A 15,570-nucleotide genomic window follows, 5' to 3' on the forward strand; every position below is an offset into this window, starting at 1 on the left:
ACACATGCAATGGCAGCTCAGAGATTGAGCTTTGGGGATGGATGTGGTTCCTCCATTTACGATCACTCATCTCCGTTCTATAAGGTTTCAACATATTTGGCTGCATATGAAGGAACCATTCACACAATCCCTACAGAAGAGAAATGGGCGATGCCTGACGAGATTCAATCCACAAAAGTACTTTCACCCGATGTCGAGCCTACAAAGGGTAGAAGGAAGTTCAAGAGATGGCCAAGCATTTTAGAACCTAGTTCTTCTGGCAGCAGTAAAAAGGCAAAAATAAATGTTCCATTTGCAAAGAACTTGACCACAAGAAAATGACTTGTAAAGTATTATTGCAACATTCTTGATCTTTTAGCTACTGGTGTTGTAATAAAGATAATTAACTTTTTTAATAGTCTAGACTTGTTGTTTGTAATCACTTGTGTTTCTACTAGACTTGTTATTTCTACTATCAACTGTTGCATTGTACATCGGAGACTATTGTTTTATGGTCAACCACCAGCATTTTCTATTGCAGACCTATGATCTAGAGTCAACCATCCCCTTATTTTAAGAAGGATTCATGTGATCAAGTTGTCTCATAGACTACTGTTTTATAGTCAACCACCCACATAGTCCATTGTAGACCTATGATCTATAATCAACCCCCTTATTTTAAGAAGGAGTCATGTGACCTTCTGTTGTAGACTACTATTTTAGAATCAACCACCTCTAATCAATCAATGTTCTATTGTCGACCCCCACAGATATTTTCAATTTAACCAAGATTTGTTGTGCCGGTTTAGATGGTCTATTGACAACCACTAGTTTAGGTAGTTAATTTAATGTCTAATGTTAATAAGCGTTGACAGCCAACATGAAAAAGACTTGTCTAATTAATTGAAATACATTGGATATGCGGATTCAAAGAAACAATTCGTTTCTCAAAACTCTCAACAGTCACGTCATTTTACGAGAAGTCATATGGAGTGGCACCATTTAATGTCAAATTCTGCCTATAAATACACTAGATCTGATGGAAATATTTATTCATCATTCTTCCAAATATCCCAATCACTTAACAGAGAAATGCCTATGAGGCCAAGGCCAAACATGGACGCCATTTTCATCAGGGAATCGCTGGATAGGCTCATCCGAGAGATCCAAGAAGACAGGTGTAGACACTGAAATTTTAATAGATCAAGAGAAATCCTAAATTCAAGACAACTCTTGAAATATTAGGAGTTAATTAGGGTTACTTGATTGCTACTCCACCCAAACCCTAATTCATCCCTATAAATAAGGCTACATATGTTCTTCAAAGACGATCTCAAACGCAGTTCCATAAACTCCCAGAATATGCATAAAGAGATCAAACATACGATCTCCGAAATTCCATAAAACTTTTGGGATATTCATTAAGAGGTCAAAGACATGTCAAATGTGTCTTGCTCAAAGTTCTAGCAACATTCAAGATCCAAATGGAGTGCTGCTACATGCTTCTTGATCATCAAATACATCAAGAAGATGCATATCATCCTACGTTCGAGAAATACGCCGCTAAGGCCCTCGAATTACGGATTACAATTCGGAGGGAAGAATCAAGGGATAAACAGAGTTGTAACCCGCAATGTTTATCAATAAAATTCTTTTTTATTTATAGTTGTTTATGATAGCAGTTTTATTTTTCTGCACAAATTTATTTTGCAAACAAATTGACACGCACAGTGGGACCCGTTCTGCCCTTCATCTCTTCCTCCTGCAAATCAAAAACTCCAAGTTGCAAGATTATCTATTGTGATGGTCGGGTACTTCAAGTCTCCTCTTCAAGTTTCAGCAAGCCTACACATCGACAAACTTTGAAGTAGGGGGCATTTGTAGACATTAAAATTTTAATAGATCAAGAGAAATCCTAAATTCAAGACAACTCTTGAAATATTAGAAGTTAATTAGGGTTTGGGTGGAGTGTGAGGCAAGAGAGGAACATTTGCCATAACGCACGCATGTTACAGATTCTCCTTCACAACCTTCAACACTTCGCGCATGTCTCTATCACTTGGCTGAGCATTGCACAACTTGCATGGTCCTCCTCTACCAATATCAGAAAAACCACCAACTAGTGTTGAAACAGGATTACTCCCATCCAAAAGGTCATCATCAGCAATGTCAGCTTCATCATTAGTCTCTAAGATCACTGCACCAGGTGCCTTTTTAATGGCAGTCACCCATTCCAAATCAACCGCTAGCTGGTCGATTATAGGATCCGCTACCTCATCGTCGTTTAATACCAAGTTCTTCATATAGTCCATATATATATCACGTAGGGTAGGAATAAGGTAAGGGTGCAACTCCTAAAATATAGCATAGATAGAAGTCAATAGACAAGCAATACAAAACAATAGATACGAGGTCTATGATAATCTCCTACTTTGGTTGATACTAATCTACCGGTGGAGTGTTATTGCACTCCCTATCTTACGACACTAGGGTCATCAACTCTCTGCTTAAAGGGATCTCAATCAGGGTCAATTATCACTTTCTTGCTATGCCATCTCAACATCCTTGGCGGCGGCATCGGTTCGACCTGTAATTTTTCGGCACTGCGACCAAATAGCGAAATTGCTTCGTACGCCCATGCCTACAATCTTTCATGAACCAAAAGTATTAATTTATGCCTGCAGTAAATAAAATAATAGTACTCAACTGCAAAAAAAGTTTGAGAAGGATTTTTTAATACTTACCATGAATGCCCATGGGAAGCCGTACGGGGCATAACTAACCGATTTGGACTTTTTTACCAGAGATATTATTTTTCTTCCTCTTTCTCACATGTGATTTGTATATTGGCAACATGTCCTTCTTCAAGTACTCAATTGTAAGATCAAAACACTCCTTACCCCATGGATATTTCATGAAAACTTCTAGATTGTTAGCCATACGAATCCACTTCTTATCGGCACGCGTTATGTTATCCCTTGCAAATAAGACTGAATGGACAAACCACACCAATGCAATCTTAAACCTCTCGACTCTGTCAAACCTCTTGGACTTCAACTGTTTCAAGAGCAGCTCTGCATCCACCCCTTTCCTGCTAGACTAGCAAACTTTATCGCAGAATGCTTGGCCATCATCCATCACTTTCTTCATAGCTTCTTTACTGGGTTTGGTACTACAGTTCAATCTAGTCATCATAGCAAACTCTTTCAATCCAAAGTGAACAAGCTTGTCTCCAACTAAAAACCAAAACTCGCACTTCTTCACGTAATAAATTCGGCGGATCAGCAGGGAGTTGACAAGTTGTCCATTGAACTGTGTCCAGTGCTCTGAAAGTTTTGCAAACTGTCCAAAAGAACTACTATTAAACTTTTCTATCAATTTGATTGTTCTAAGTTTATCCTTGAACTCATGGCATACATTGATCCTAGACCTCATATTTATCTTGGTCGAGAAACGTTTATGCTTTCTTATAGAAGTCCTGAATTTGTATTTGGATGTGTTGATCGCCCTTACAAACACAGGATTTGACATAGCATCCTGGTCACCTTCAACTGCTGCATGTGTTTCACTTTCCAGTCCATTTTCACCATCTTCAAGTTGTTCATCATCTTCATCATCATCATCATCATCTTCTTCTTCTTCTTCTTCTTATGCTACATGTTCTTCTTCTGCTACATCTTCTTCCCCTGCTACTTTTTCTTCTTCAGCATCTTTATCAGCCTCCGGAGCAGCATCATTACCATTTTCATCATCCTCCACACCTAAAGCTTCATCATCACTGTCCTTTTCTTCTTCGATAATTATTTTTTCAGAAACGCGTTCTTCCATTTTAGTTTGTGTTGCATTTATGTCCAAGCCTTCTTCCTCCTCCTTATCAATACCCTCTAATGCTAACCTCCTTGAAACAGATTTTTTACTAACAGGTATGTCCTCGTCAACTAATCTAGACCTTGATCTTGTTCTTTTTTACCGATAGACTTTGATGGCTCTATGTTCTTTTTTCTCCTATCATGCTTAGAAATCTCAGCATTTCCTTTACTAGGGGAAGCTTTAGAAGTATCTACATTTCATTTTCTAGTAATAGTTTTTGAAGGCTCAGCAATTGCTTTACTTGGCGATGCTTTTTTTTTTTGTATTTTCTTTCCTATTTGAAGGTTTTGAAGGCTGTGAAGGTTCTGTCAAAAAGAAAAAGCTTCTTAGCAATTGATTTCCTCCTTCTGTTACCTACATGTAAATATGCAATGCCACATTTAATAATTTCAAACTTATGATCAGAATAAGAAAAATAAGCCCCAATTCCGACAAACATCTATGACCAGAAAATAATCGACCACAAGTTTCTCAATAAACATTAGGTTACCAGTTACGACGAAATTCTAAAATACAGACCACAAAGATAGTCCAAGAAGCAAATATAACCACCAACGCCATATAAGATATACTTATACATAACACAATCGATCTTGAACATGCACATGAACGAATCACTCTACAAAACCCGAAATAAAAAATGTAAGAAACGAAAAAAAGAAGAATTTAGGATTTACCAAAATTGACGCGTTCTGAGCTTTAATATCGTGCTTGATGGGTCTATAGAGACGATTACACCTAAAATCGAAGTTTGATTCTTGTCCCTTCTCGCTGAAAACCACCTTGGTCGATGGGGTTGAGTGATAGAGAGAAGAGAGAGTAGAGAGATGAGAGAGAAATTTGGCGGAAAAATGAGAGAGAAATTGTGTTTTTCAAACTTTATAGGTGACCCACAAGTTTTAAAATGTTAAAAAGGCCCCATCCACCCTAACCCCACTCATTTAACCATTTTTCAATGCAAAGAAATTGAGAAAGAAAATAAGAGGTCACTTGACCTATTCAAGTGTTGAGGAGGTCTTCTTTCCAAATGTTCTCTAGTTTCTATCAAATTTAATGAATATAAATTGTTAAATATTTGTGGAGACCAAAAGTATTAACTTTTGGCAAACTTATTCATTTTGAAATCTATATATTTTGTGGTAATTGCGTTGAGTATTGTCCAGCAAATTCTTTATCAATGACCGAAGAATATGCACTTTCTACTTTTGATCCTCACAAATTGAATTATAATCAAATCGCTTTAGGTCGCTTATCAATGTCAGTAATTGATGATTACACAATTCGAACAATTTTGAATTTACCTTAATAAAAAATGAATAAACCCTAAAGTCGGAAAAAAAATCAAATTACGAAGGCTTAGATCGGATCTAAAAGAATGATATTTTTGGATCAAAACTGCTCAGTACATACTTAAAAAACTACTTTGAACCTACCTTCAAACATAAGAGACCATTTTTATCATTTTCCCCCCAAAAATTGAGTAACTAAGTTTGAATATCTACGTAAATTTAAGTGATGTTTGATTCAACAAAATAAAGGTTGAGTAAGCATACTAGAAATTACCCAAAAAAGAATGTATGCTTGTGAAATTTTGTTCGCAGTATGAAACATCCATTTTCTTCTTATGTACAACTTGAATTAACTGTACCAAGTATAAAAACAAAAAAAATAAAATGGCAATCGTATTAAGAGGACTCTAACGCGTGACACTACGTAGGCGTTTGGACATAAAAATTGTAATTTTTTTTACAAAAAATAATATTTGAAGTTAAGTTAAAAAATAGTATTTGGAATTTGAAATAATGTTTGGACATGCATTTCACTTGAGAAAATATTGCAGTTTTATGAGTATGAAAAAAAAAATTCTGAAAATTTTAAAAAAGTGATTTTAAAAAATTTATTTTCGAAAAATCTCCAAAAGCTTGTAAAATTTCATAGACAAACTCGTTTTTTAAAAACAAAAATTGAAAAAAAAGAAAAAAAATCTATGGACAACCGGTCCTACATCTTTTGCATTGGCTCTTCATTCCATAACTCCACTCCCCCAGCGTTCCCGCCGGAAAATTCATCCAAGAGTAGCAATTTTTTCAGCTAGCATCACGTATTCGGCATTCACTTTCTGATTACCAATGTCAACTAAACAACTCTACCGGAAAATTCACCGTTTATGCAGTTTTCAACCCATATATCTATTAACAAACAAAACAACGCCTCTCTTTCCCCTTCCCATACAAAACTATCATCGCCAAACGCACACAAAATCCGATGGCTTCGCTGCAAATGTTGCTGAGGAGAACTGTGCGTTGAAAGTGCAGACCCTTCTCAAGATTGAAGCAAATAAATCAGTGAGTGACATATTTCAATCCCTTAACCAATGCAATTTTGCACTATCCGAAGATTTCATTCTTGACGTGCTTAAACGGCACCGTTCTGATTGGAAACCAGCTTTTACGTTCTTCAAATGGGTATTAGCAGGCGGGTATCCACCAAAGACTGGATCTTTCAATGAAATTCTCGATATACTTGGTCGAATGAGGCGTTTCGATGAACTCAACCAAGTGCTCGACGAAATGTCTAAGAGAGAAAATTTGGTTAATGAAAGAACTTATGGCATTGTGATTAATAGATATGCTGCAGCCCATAAAGTTGAAGATGCAATAGAGTTTTTCTATAAGAGGAAAGATTTTGGTTTGGAGCTTGATCTTATTGCTTTTCAGACGCTTCTAGTATGTTTGTGTCGATTCAAGCATGTTGAAGCTGCTGAATTCTTGTTTCACAATAAGAAGAACGAGTTCAAGCATGATATAAAGACGCGGAATATCATTCTGAATGGATGGTGTGTTTTAGGGAGTTTACGTGAGGCAAAGAGGTTTTGGAATGATATTGTGACTTCAAAGTGTAAGCCAGATAAGTTTACTTATGGGACATTCATCAATTCGCTATGCAAATCAGGGAAAATAAGCACTGCAGTGAAGTTGTTTCAGACAATGTGGGAAAAAGGGTGTAAGCCGGATGTGGCAATTTGCAATTGTATTATTGATGGATTGTGTTTCAAGAAGAGAATTCCTGAAGCTTTGGAGATTTTCCGTGAAATGAATGAGAGAGACTGTTTGCCTGATGTCGCCACTTATAATTCGTTGATTAAACATTTATGTAAGATTAGGCGGATGGAGAAGGTTTATGAGCTTTTAGACGAGATGGAAACGAAGGGAGAGGGTTGTTTGCCAAATGCTAGAACTTATGCTTACTTGTTGAATTCCGCCAAAACGCCCGAGGAAGCTATTGGGATTTTGGAAAGGATGAATAAAAATGGATGTAAAATGCTTGGAGATACCTATAATTTGCTGTTAAGGTTGTTTATGAGCTGGGATAATCAAGATAGAGTAAAGAGTACCTGGGATGAGATGGAGAGGAGTGGACTAGGACCTGATCAACGATCGTATACAATTATGATTCATGGACTTTTTGAAGGGGGAAGACTAGAGGATGCTTTGTGTTATTTTAATGAGATGATTTCAAAGAATATGGTGCCAGAGCCAAGGACAAATTTGTTGGTGGATGCCATGAATATCATGCTAAAGGAGAAAAGAAAAGAGTTGGAGAAGAAGGAAATGACCAAAAAGGGAAAAAGGAATGAGAACACTAGGTAAGGCCAGCTCCACTAATTATATTATTTTTGATTGACGTTCTATTGGCTTGCATTAGAATGATGAGAAAGGCACTTAACATTTTCTATGGAAATGTTAGCAAATCAAGATCAACTAGGGGCTTTGATCACTGCGTGTTGATGCAAACATGTTATCAGCAAACAATTAACTGCATGGTGATAATTTGGAGTGAACATTTGTGTGTAACAAGTTTCATGCACTCTCATTTAGGTACCCCTTAGAAACAAACTTGGAGGTATAAAAACTTGATAACATTATTTCTCCAATCTTTTCATATTATAATTTATAGCCAATGCTGGTCCTTGTTGGTCTTCAATTTGGAAGTTATATTCTTTGATAAATCCGCAAGTTTTACCTGCCCGAACTTGGAGAAATGATTGGGCGGCTTAAAGTAGCATTGCTGGTTAACTGCCTTGAGTTGCAGAACTGGTAATGTGGATTTCACTGAACAATGTCCTGTGATTCACTTGTCCCCCTTTCTACTCGTTAATTGTGGTGGAAGCAGAATAAGCAATCTTGTCTGGCCTTACATGATTCGCGGTCATAACGACAGTGGAAGATAAGATGACAGATTGTATCATCTCAATGAGATGACATTTAAGGGATTGGTGCTTGGAGCAAGGACAAAATTCTGGAGGATGCTGTAAGAAATTTATGGGACAATGAAAGAGGTTTAGGAAACAGAAGAATGAGAAGTTGAATATGAAAAAGGGCAGGTGATCCGTGAACGGTGCACTAGAGCTAGTTTTGTACGATATCCTTTGTTTTCATAATAATGTAAACATCAATTAAGAATCTTAAAAGGCATCTCTTTTGATGTATTTTCTAAAGCGAAAAGCGTCATCAGCTTATTATATGCAGTGCCACAAATATTGCCCTTCGGTTTTGTTTCAAACACTGGATTATATAGGTGGCTTCACTATCTATAAAACAAGTTCCGTTTGTTCAAGGAATATTCTCATCTATAATCTTTATCCACTGAAGGCATCAGCTTACCGCCCTACATCCTGTACCAATTGTTCAATGCAGATTTACTTTTGGTAAATCTGCATTGAGTTGGCGAGTGCGTAAATCTCACTACAACTTCTATAAACCCCTGTTGAGTGTTACTAATCAGCTAAAACATTATGATGACCTCTAATTAATTTTGAGAGCACATTCTTTGTTTTTGACACTACTGTGTATAAGCACATTCTGCTCGTATGTAGCAGTGTCACCAAAACATCAATATGAAACAAGTATATCTGGAAAGGATGCATTAGTCTCCACATGTCCCTTCTTTTTTCCCTTCTCTTTTTTTGGTTCACCACTCTTCTGTTTTCTTCTATCCAACATTTTATGGAAAAATATGTCTAGTTGAAACATGCTTAAGTGTCTTAACAAATAAAATCACATTGCTGATTTCAGTGCTACAGCAGAAGAGAACAATGATTGCACAAACAAGGTGATATATTATATAAAAAGTGAATAATTAATCATACTCTAGGTAGCTGATTACTCAAGTTGTCGCTGCTTTACATTCAACAAGGAAGAGGCTAAACTGTGGCTGCAGAAGCAGGTTCAGTGGCTGGAGTTGGTACATACCAGCCATGATGGATCTCAACTGCTTTCTTTCTTCTTGCAAGCCGTGATTTCCTTCTTGCTCCAGTATTCCTGTGAAGTGTTCCTACTTTGACTGCTTTGTCAATTACTGAATATGCCTCTGCAATCAATTTTTCGATAGTAAGAACTTCCTCTGGCTGTGCATCTGGTTTCTTCCTCAGCATGTCCAATTCTTCCAAAACCTGAAACAGGAAAACATACCTTTAATACGCAGATAAACAGGTTGTCATGTAGCTTTAACTTTTTGGCAAAGTAATTGTTAGTCTTTCTGGAAAATGTGCACTTTTGATCCTAAAAACTATTAAGTGGTGACAGTAGAACACATTATGGGACATTCCAAATATATGAGATAAGACATTAGCTTCACGCGGAGATATGGAACACAGCTTCATACGGGGACTTGCACCTTAAAAAGTCATTACTTACTAGCAACAGTTTTTTCTTTGTTTCCTAAAATTTCCTGTATATGCTGTGTTCTCATTTTAGTTTATTTACAGCGTCCCACCAAGTTAATCAACCTATCTTGACCCAGTAAACATTGGACAGAATTGACCATTTATTGATTCAACTTTTCCGTTGATTCAACTCATTTTGACTTATTCAAGTTTGGCCCAATATGCTTATTTAACACCCATACAAGCGGTGGCGAAGCTACACCATCTTAAGAGTGGTCAACTGACCACCCTTAGGAGAAAAATTACACTGTATATATAAGTTAAATATTAAGTTTTAGAGGTATATAACATATATTAAACATCCTTTATTGGAGATTTTTTGCAGTTCTTTCAAGTTTGAACACCCTTGAAAAAATTACTGGCTTCGTCACTATATACAAGAAGCTTACGCGAGACAACTTAACTGGAGACGAATATGATCGTGCAGAAATTTTTTGAGAACAATGAAAAATTAATGCACAAGTTGGAAAATCAGTGGGACATGCAATAGGGGACAACTGAAAGAGAACTAAGCTCAATCAAACTAAGTTTATCAAGAACCACTAATTAGGATTGCAGTATACCTTCTTCATCCGAGTTTTGACCTCAGATTTTCGAGCTTTGTTGTAAATTCGCCTCTTCTCAGCTTGGCGTGCCCTTTTGGCAGCTGAATCTGCTTTTTTCGTTGGAGCAGCTTCGCAAACAATGGAAGGACGTGACGGCCTCTGCAGATGAGTCATTGAAACAAACCCTGAAATTTTACGAATTTTGTAAATCGTTAGGGCCACAAAAGGTATCAATTCTTCTAGAACAGAGGAATGTCCACCAAAATCGCATCATCAATCAATCAATCAACTACACCTAAATCCCGAACTTTATATAAATTCAGGTTCAGTTCATTCCATTATTTACACATTCCATCACAGCTAAACTAATTTTCCGCTAGCTATCAGCTTATCACTAACTCTCCTAGCTTGGGACCCGCTATATTTTGCAAATATATGGAAAAGGTATCAAAAGAAGACATAGATTAAAGCAAATGGTTGTTGTATATGAACTGAGTACCTTTTGAGAAGAGATTGACCGAAGTGTTAGCAGAAAAGCTTAGGGGATTGAAAGCAGCAGCATTTGGGTGAGAAGGATTGAGAGAAAGGGTTTTGAATTTTGCAGTTAAGCTCCAACAAGAAGAAGATATGGAAGCTCCCGCCATCTCTCTTGCTTTCTAATTCTCCTCGTTCCTCTAGAAAGGAAAATCCTCATCAGAAGTTGAGCAACTTCCTCTTCCATCTTATCTGCTTAGCATGTTTGTATTTGATGTTTACAAATGGGCTCGTCTGTTATGGATAAGGCCGCCTCCTTTCCGGGGCAAGTGCATAGACAGGGGAGAAATTCAAAAATAGCGAGATTTACGAATGGTCATTTGAAAATAGCCAAAGTTTTAAAAGTAATCGAAATTTAGTCATTTTTTATGTAAAGATAAATTTGAACGAAAACACTGTTCAAAATCCAGAAAATACTCCAGCATAATATACTGGAACTCCAGTATAATATACCGGTCCAGTATATTATGCTGGAAGTTCATACGCAGTTGTTCCAATCTCCAGTATATTATGCTGGAATTTTTTGTGTTGCAGCAAAATAGTGGCTATTTTTTCAGTGACTTTGCAAACGCTGGCTATTTTTGAACGACCAATCCGAAAACTGGCTAGCCCATGCTATTTTTACCACAGATAGCCATTCTCAAGATATTATTTAGAGATTAGTCTGTACTTATTTTGTCCTAAAATTTTAAATTCAAGACAATTCAAAATTTTTGTCTTGAAAAATAAAATTTAAAAACTAAATTCAGAAAGGACTAACTAATTTTTAAATAGCAACCCTTTAGAGTGCCTATCTGGTGTCATTTCTATCTCCTTTTTTGTCTAATAGGTCCAACAGAAAGCATAGGCCCAATAATTAAGTGGCGTCCAAGTTTTCTCTGTTTCGTTCCACTTTGTTTGGTACTTTAGTCTAGGGGTGGGCATAAAAATCGAAAAACCGAATTCCGAACTGGACCGAATTAATTCGGTATTTTGGTTTCGGTTTTTTTTGGTATTTCGATCTAATTCGGTACTACATTTTCGGTATTTTGATATTTCGGTACGGTCCTCGGGTATTAAGATCTTAAAATTTCGGTATACCGAAATACCGAATTTTAAATTGGACCTATAGCTATAGTGCCCAGCCCAAGTTGTATATCTAATGTCCATTACCCAGCGCCCCAGCCCAGCCCAGCCCAATAAGGCCCTACACTAGTCTTTCACTTATCTGATTAGAGAATTAGAATTTAAAAAATAGAAAGGGAGAAAGGCAGAAAGTCAGAAATCGCGATTTAGGGTTCTTTCAGCGAGAAGACCTTTGAAGGTTTTAGGCTTTGCAGTGCGTTCACAGTGAGAATACTAACTACTAAGAGATCGACTGCTGTGACTTCAAAGAATCAAAGGTATGTTTGTAGTTTCTTCAATGGTATCTTTAGTTTCTTCAAAGAAAAATGGATGTTACCTGTTTTTGGATGAATTAGATGTAACTGGTTCGAGTAAAGACTGCATTTTTTTAATCTTTCTCTACAGTAAAGTCTAGTGATTTGCTGGGTCTTTGTAGGGTTTAATATAAGCCGAAACCTGATGTTTACTAGGGTACATTGGCTTGCTGTTGCTTGTTGTTTGACCCTTTAGGACTTACATTGCATATTTTAACAGTTTGAAGTTGATTTTTCTGTAAATGAATTAAAAATCAGAAGATTGCTTGAGTTTGTGGAAGAAGTCATTTGAAAAAACAGTTGTACAAGTGGTTTTAATTTGTAATTTTAAAGCTTCGATCGAAAATTGGTTTTGGTTGCAGAACTCATAGGTGACTATAATTCATTAGGATGTTGTTTCTACAAGTTACGCCCTGCTAGTATTAAGTTAACACTACCAAATTAACTATATGTTGGTATGGCTGCAATTATTAGATAGATACAATTCAGTTAGAGATTTATAATCCGAAATTAACTTCAAAATCAATCATATTACCAACAACAGTAAACATGAGTTGTAAAAGGTGAACTACACTAGTTTTATCATATAGCTTTTGAGTTGTAAAAGGTGAATTTAAGTCTTAATTTGTGTTTATATTTGTTTTAATTTTGTATAGATGGTAGATGAAAGTAGAGTAAGTGATGCCGGTTCAAGTGAAAGTTTACCTATTACAGCAGATAGCAACACCAACACCATTGATACTCAATTCCAAGAAAAGGAAAGCCATGCAACCTAGGTCTGACGTTTGGAACCATTTTGATAAATTTGAGGTTAATGGGGTTAGGAAAGCAAGGTGCCGATATTGTAAGCCAGCTTATGCTGCTAATTCATCTAGGAATGGAACAACAGGATTGAAGAATCATTTGCTTAGATGCAAAGAATACCCACTTAACATTGATAAAGATAATAGTCAAACAAAGTTAAATTTTCAATCTTGCCAAAATGATGAAGGATCACTTTGGAAATTTGATCAAGAAGTGGTTAGGAGGGCCTTAATTGAGATGATAGTTATTGATGAACTACCATTTAGCTTTGTAGAAAATGAAGGCTTTATGAAGTTTATGAGAAAAACTCAACCGCTATTTCGTCTTCCTTCTCGTAGAACAATAACAAGGGATTGTTATGAAGTTTACAGTGAATTGAAGCAAAATCTAAGAAGGTCTTTTAGATAAGCACAACCAAAAATTTGCCTCACAACAGACACATGGACTTCATTACAAAGAATAAATTATATGTGTTTGACAGCCCACTTCATTGAATGGGATTGGAAGTTGCATAAAAGTATACTAAATTCACTAGTCATAAGGGTGAAGAGATGGCTAAAGCTATTAGGGATTGTTTGCTTGAATGGAAATTAGACAAGGTTTTCACTATTACCGTGGACAATGCTTCTTCAAATGATGTCACAGTCAAAGAATTGTCTAAACAGTTAGATATGTGGAAACTAATATGATGAGTGGTAAACATCTTCATGTGAGATGCATGGCTCATATACTAAATCTAATTGTGCAAGATGGTTTGAAAGAACTTGATGCTTCTGTGACACGTGTTAGAAATATTATGAGGTATGTGAGATCTTCGCCTGCAAGGACCTTAAAGTTTAAACAGTGTTGTGCACATGTAAAGGTAGAATGTACCAAAACATTGTGTTTGGATGTTCCTACTATGTGGAATTTTACCTATTTGATGTTGGATACGACACAAAACTTTGAAAAGGCCTTTGACAAGTTTCATCCTTTTGATGATGGATTTTCTGCTTATTAATGTTCTCATCTTTGTGAAGATGGTAGTAGTTCAGGTCCTCTTAAATCTGATGATTGGGTGAATGTGAGGAATGTGATAGAGTTTCTTGCAAGATTTCACGAGTTAACTAAAAAAATTTCAGGTTCATGTTATGTCACTTGTAATTCTCATTTTGAGGATGTATCTAAACTTTATTGTCATTTGAAAATGTGTTTAGTTAGTGAGGATGATCATTTGAGAAAAAATGGCTGAGCGAATGCAAGAAAAGTTCAAGAAGTGTTGGGTGAGCCTGAAAAGATGAATAAAATGATTTTTATTGCTTCCGTCTTGGATCCATGTAACAAATTTGAATATGTTGAGGAGGCACTTGAAGAACTTTTTAGGGGTAGGAAAAAAGGGAAAGGAAAATAAAATAGCTGAGNAGCGATGGACATAGAACAATACATTTATAATCTGCCGTGTTTGCACGTCTTTGTGCTCTCTTTTTACCCTTGTTTATTTTTTTGATTGTCCTGTTTCTAATGTGTTGGATATCTTGAGCCTTAGAAGATAAAAGACGCACTATTATACATAAAAATGATGCATTTATTCCCTGGTGTTCTGCAATCTGCAGAAAATATATTGAAATGTTTGCTGTAATGTTTGCTGATTTACAGAGAATATATTTAGTCCATGTGTTCTGGTTCAGTTCTACGTTATATGATGTAGTTGTGCTGTATGTTTGCTGATTTACAGAGAAAATTTGAACTTGGTTGGATTAGTATCCATCTGTTTCTTTTGCATGTTATTTTTAAAATACATGATTGTTAATTTGTGTTTATATTTGTTTAATTTTGTATAGATGGCAGATACAAGTAGAGTAGGTGATGCTGGTTCAAGTGAAAGTTTACCTATTACGGTAGATAGTAACATCAACACCATTGATACCCAAGATTCCAAGAAAAGGAAAGCCATGCAACCTAGGTCTGACGTTTGGAACCATTTTGATAAATTTGAGGTTAATGGGGTTGGGAAAGCACGGTGTCGATATTGTAAACAAGCCTATGCGGCTAATTCATCTAGGAATGGAACAACATGATTGAAGAATCATTTGCTTAGATGCAAAGAATACCCACTTAACATTGATAAAGATAATAGTCAAACAAAGTTAAATTTTCAATCTTGCCAAAATGATGAAGGATCAATTTGGAAATTTGAACAAAAAATGGTTAGGAGGGCCTTAATTGAGATAATAGTTATTGATGAACTACCATTTAGCTTTGTAGAAAATGAAGGCTTTATGAAGTTTATGAGAAAAACTCAACCGCTATTTCGTCTTCCTTCTCGTAGAACAATAACAAGGGATTGTTATGAAGTTTACAGTGAATTGAAGCAAAATCTAAGAAGGTCTTTTAGATAAGCACAACCAAAAATTTGCCTCACAACAGACACATGGACTTCATTACAAAGAATAAATTATATGTGTTTGACAGCCCACTTCATTGAATGGGATTGGAAGTTGCATAAAAGTATACTAAATTCACTAGTCATAAGGGTGAAGAGATGGCTAAAGCTATTAGGGATTGTTTGCTTGAATGGAAATTAGACAAGGTTTTCACTATTACCGTGGACAATGCTTCTTCAAATGATGTCACAGTCAAAGAATTGTCTAAACAGTTAGATATGTGGAAACTAATATGATGAGTGGTAAACATCTTCATGTGAGATGCATGGCTC

At 36.2% G+C, this 15,570-nt stretch overlaps 2 protein-coding genes across 2 annotated transcripts; one reads left to right on the forward strand and one right to left on the reverse strand.

Annotated features, from left to right (window-relative positions):
• LOC109235325 (putative pentatricopeptide repeat-containing protein At3g15200) lies at positions 5,887-8,536 on the forward strand. Its single transcript, XM_019401388.1, has one exon. It carries the CDS (start codon positions 5,979-5,981, stop codon positions 7,497-7,499), a length of 1,521 nt encoding a protein of 506 aa, XP_019256933.1. The 5' UTR covers positions 5,887-5,978; the 3' UTR covers positions 7,500-8,536.
• LOC109235326 (30S ribosomal protein S20, chloroplastic-like) lies at positions 8,871-10,851 on the reverse strand. The gene is made up of 3 exons (XM_019401389.1): positions 10,619-10,851; positions 10,138-10,304; positions 8,871-9,301 (listed from the first exon to the last, which is right to left on the reverse strand). Exons 1-3 carry the CDS (start codon positions 10,761-10,763, stop codon positions 9,053-9,055), a joined length of 561 nt encoding a protein of 186 aa, XP_019256934.1. The 5' UTR covers positions 10,764-10,851; the 3' UTR covers positions 8,871-9,052.

Source organism: Nicotiana attenuata, chromosome 12 (genome assembly GCF_001879085.1).
Source record: "Nicotiana attenuata strain UT chromosome 12, NIATTr2, whole genome shotgun sequence".
In the NCBI taxonomy this organism is placed as follows: Eukaryota; Viridiplantae; Streptophyta; class Magnoliopsida; order Solanales; family Solanaceae; genus Nicotiana; species Nicotiana attenuata.

Excerpts from the sequence above, each read along its gene's own strand:
- LOC109235325 (XM_019401388.1), top strand. The coding sequence starts at position 5,979 with ATGTCAACTAAACAACTCTACCGGAAAATTCACCGTTTATGCAGTTTT.
- LOC109235326 (XM_019401389.1), bottom strand. The coding sequence starts at position 10,763 with ATGGCGGGAGCTTCCATATCTTCTTCTTGTTGGAGCTTAACTGCAAAA. Across the intron at positions 10,305-10,618 it reads GGTCAATCTCTTCTCAAAAG|GGTTTGTTTCAATGACTCAT; the intron begins GTACTCAGTTCA and ends GTAAAATTTCAG. Across the intron at positions 9,302-10,137 it reads TCAAAACTCGGATGAAGAAG|GTTTTGGAAGAATTGGACAT; the intron begins GTATACTGCAAT and ends TTCCTGTTTCAG.